At 32.5% G+C, this 3,725-nt stretch overlaps 1 protein-coding gene across 1 annotated transcript in view; it reads left to right on the forward strand.

Moving 5' to 3' along the window:
- The first annotated feature begins 2,838 nt into the window (after positions 1–2,838).
- The window catches only part of LOC130450259 (protein kinase 4-like), a 4,835-nt gene continuing 3,948 nt past the window's right edge, over positions 2,839–3,725 (forward strand). The window contains 1 exon segment of the mRNA XM_056788562.1: positions 2,839–2,865. Within this exon segment, the coding sequence (XP_056644540.1) occupies positions 2,839–2,865 (27 nt within the window).

Here is a 3,725-nt window from a genome sequence, read left to right on the forward strand (position 1 = left end):
TTTGAAAAGACTAAAAATGAAATGCGGCGTAAATTAAAAAAAAGCAGTTAATATATATGAGCGGAAGGGATTGTTGATAGAAATTTCACGCGCCCCACGACTCATTTTTTAGTCTGATCAAAAGAGCTCGATTGATAAGATAGTTTTGTGAGGCTTAGTACCTGGGGTTTCACCGATTATACCTGCTTTTCATCCATCACCTGCACTACATCTTTCCTCTCGATCAAACATTCAGCTGAATAATTTTTCTTTTCACATTAATTAATTCAAACTTTCCTGTTGCGATTGACCTTCTGTGCCCTCTAGGAGTGATTAAATTTCTCATTCATCCTCGTAGTCAATTTAGGGTTGTTGTTCTTCCTGCTTTTCTCGTGCAGAAAACATAAGATTTTCTCTTTTATATTTACGTTGATTGTTTTTATCGGGAATACGGATTGGTGATTCGTGTAGGATTGATGTAACAAAAGCAATATGGGTAATTGGTCCTAGGTATTATGTTTTACACTTCTTTCCATCAATCAAGGATTTTGAAAAGACTAAAAATGAGATTCGGCGTAAAATAAAAAATAGCAGTTAATATATATGAGCGAAAGGGATTGTTGATAGAAATTTCACGCGCCCCACGACTCATTTTTTAGTGTGATCAAAAGAACTCGATTGATGAGATAGTTTTGTGAGGCTTAGTACCTGGGGTTTTACCGATTATACCTGCTTTTCATCCATCACCTGCACTACATCTTTCCTCTCGATCAAACATTCAGCTGAATAATTTTTCTTTTCACATCAATTAATTCAAACATTCCTGTTTCGATCCCTCTTTTGTGTCCACTAGGAGTGATTCCATTCCTCATTATTCTAGGCAGTCAACTAAGGCTTTTGGTCTCTCTCATTGTTTTTCGTTTTGATTTGTCATTTGTGTCCTTAAGGAGTGGTTCAATTTCTTATTCACCTACGTAGTTAATTAAGGGTTGTTTTCTCTCTGCTTTTCTCGTGCGGAAAACACAAGATTTTCTCTATTATATTGAAACCAATTGTGTTGGTGGGTCACCTCAAATCATCTTTGACATTCGTTCCCAGTACGTAAATCCCAAAATTTTCTCCATTATATTCACGTTGATTGTTTTTATCGGGAATACGGATTGGTGATTCGTGTAGGATTGACGTAACAAAAGCAATATGGGTAATTGGTCCTAGGTATTATGTTTTACACTTCTTTCCATCAATCAAGGATTTTGAAAAGACTAAAAATGAAATGCGGCGTAAATAAAAAAAAAGCAGTTAATATATATGAGCGGAAGGGATTGTTGATAGAAATTTCACGCGCCCCACGACTCATTTTTTAGTCTGATCAAAAGAGCTCGATTGATAAGATAGTTTTGTGAGGCTTAATACTTGGGGTTTCACCGATTATACCTGCTTTTCATCCATCACCTGCACTACATCTTTCCTCTCGATCAAACATTCAGCTGAATAATTTTTCTATTCACATTAATTAATTCAAACTTTCTTTTTTCGACTCCTCTTTTGTATCCTCTATGGGTGATTCCATTTCTCATTCATCTACGTAGTCAACTAAGGGTGTTGTTCTCTCTCATTGTTTCTCGTTTTGATTCGTCATTTGTGTCCCCTAGGGGTGGTTCATTTTCTTATTCACCTACGATTTAATTAAGGGTTGTTTTTCTCTGCTTTCCTCGTGCGGAAAACACAAGATTTCTTCTATGATATTGAAACCAATTGTTGGTGGGTCTCCTCAAATTATCTTTGACATTCTTTTCCAGTACGAAAATACCAAAATTTTCTCCATTATATTCACGTTGATTGTTTTTATCGGGATAAAGGATTGGTGATTCGTGTAGGATTGACGTAACAAAAGCAATATGGGTAATTGGTCCTAGGTATTATGTTTAACACTTCTCTTTCATCAATCAAGGCTTTTGAAAAGACTAAAAATGAAATTCGGCGTAAAATAAAAAATAGCAGTTAATATATATGAGCGGAAGGGATTGTTGATAGAAATTTCACGCGCCCCACGACTCATTTTTTAGTGTGATCAAAAAAACTCGATTGATGAGATAGTTTTGTGAGGCTTAGTACCTGAGGTTTCACCGATTATACCTGCTTTTCATCCATCACCTGCACTACATCTTTCCTCTCGATCAAACATTCAGCTGAATAATTTTCCTATTCACATTAATTAATTCAAACTTTCCTGTCTCGATTCGTTTTTTGTGTCTTCTAGGAGTGATTCCATTTCTCATTCAGTCAACTGAGAATGTTCTCTCTCATTGTTTCTCGTTTTACTTTATTTGTGTTCCAATTTTTCTATTTGCTAAAGAGAATCTAAATTCTAAGGACTGAAGAATATCTAAAAATTCTAAAGACTAAACAAAATCTAAAAATTCTATTTGCTAAGAGAATCTAAGAATTCTATTTGCTAAAGAGATGCTAATAACAATCCAAGAATAAAAACAACATGCTCAAGTCAAAGAAAATATCAAAATTCAAGAATATCAAAGAAAAATGTAAATATCAAATCTATTTCGTCAACTTTAAGGTAAGAACTTGTTGCAACAAATTGTAACTATTGAGAGTTGAGTGTTTTAATGTTTTTGATTTTATCTTTCCATTTAATTCTTCACCATTCTGTGCGAAAACCAACTACTAACTACTAATTTTTAACGTAAAGTTACTAAAGTGTTGTGTTTAATTTGAAGGTAAGTGTTTACTTGAACAATTTTATGGACAAAAGATTAATTAGGAAATGGAATAAATTTTATTAGCTTTATTTGAAGAGTTGTATTAATTTTTGTTTGTTTTAGCGTCCCGGAAGTTTGTGTAATGGCTAAGGAGGCAGCAGGAGTTGAAGTGAAGTGTTGTTATATTTATGTTGTTATGTGATGTATTTTTTTAGTTTTATTGTAAGAGGTAGGAAATTGACTTTAATGATTTGTAAATATGTTTATAGTTAGTTTATTAAATGTAAGCTTAGGTTAGGTCCACTCCTGGGAGCTGTAAGACCTTGAAGTTGGTGGAGTGGCTCAGTAACTTGCTACTCTTTCGAGCCTTTAGGACGGGAGAGTAGAAGCGAAGCTAACAAACAGCTCACTGTTGAAATAAATTTTAATAAAAAATACGTTGAGACTTTAATTTATTCCCAATTTGTCAAATATTTGTTTAGGTTTTATTATTTGGTTTTTCGCACAGAAAAAAATGGAAACTCTGAAAAATATTTATTTATTATTTGAGAGAAGTTGACACTTTTCAGGAATTTGGTTGTAGAAAATAAATAAAATGGTACACGAGGTTGCGCCTCTATTGAAACTCTTAATAATTCCATCTATTTTAGTTAACTACACTTTATTTAATATAACATATTTGATTGATACAAAATATTAGAATTATTAGAATAGAATATTAGTAAATAGAGTGCGAGTTGGATGAAGTCTGAATGAAATCAGTGTGGTGTGCTTTTTGTGTCTTGTATTGCTTTTATTTTCATAATTGATTCGATATAATTCCGGTTTATTTTGAAAATTGAAACATTTGACAAAATTTATTTTATTTATATAGAAAGATGAATTTTGTGAGATTCAAAAAACATTTGTAAAAAAAGATAGTTGTCGATAGTGATCGAAAATCACCTAACCTAATTTATAAATGAACATGTATACAATTTTTTTTGATATTTACATTTTTCTTTGATATTCTTGAATTTTGGGATTTTC

This window comes from Diorhabda sublineata, chromosome 1, assembly GCF_026230105.1.
Source record: "Diorhabda sublineata isolate icDioSubl1.1 chromosome 1, icDioSubl1.1, whole genome shotgun sequence".
In the NCBI taxonomy this organism is placed as follows: domain Eukaryota; kingdom Metazoa; phylum Arthropoda; class Insecta; order Coleoptera; family Chrysomelidae; genus Diorhabda; species Diorhabda sublineata.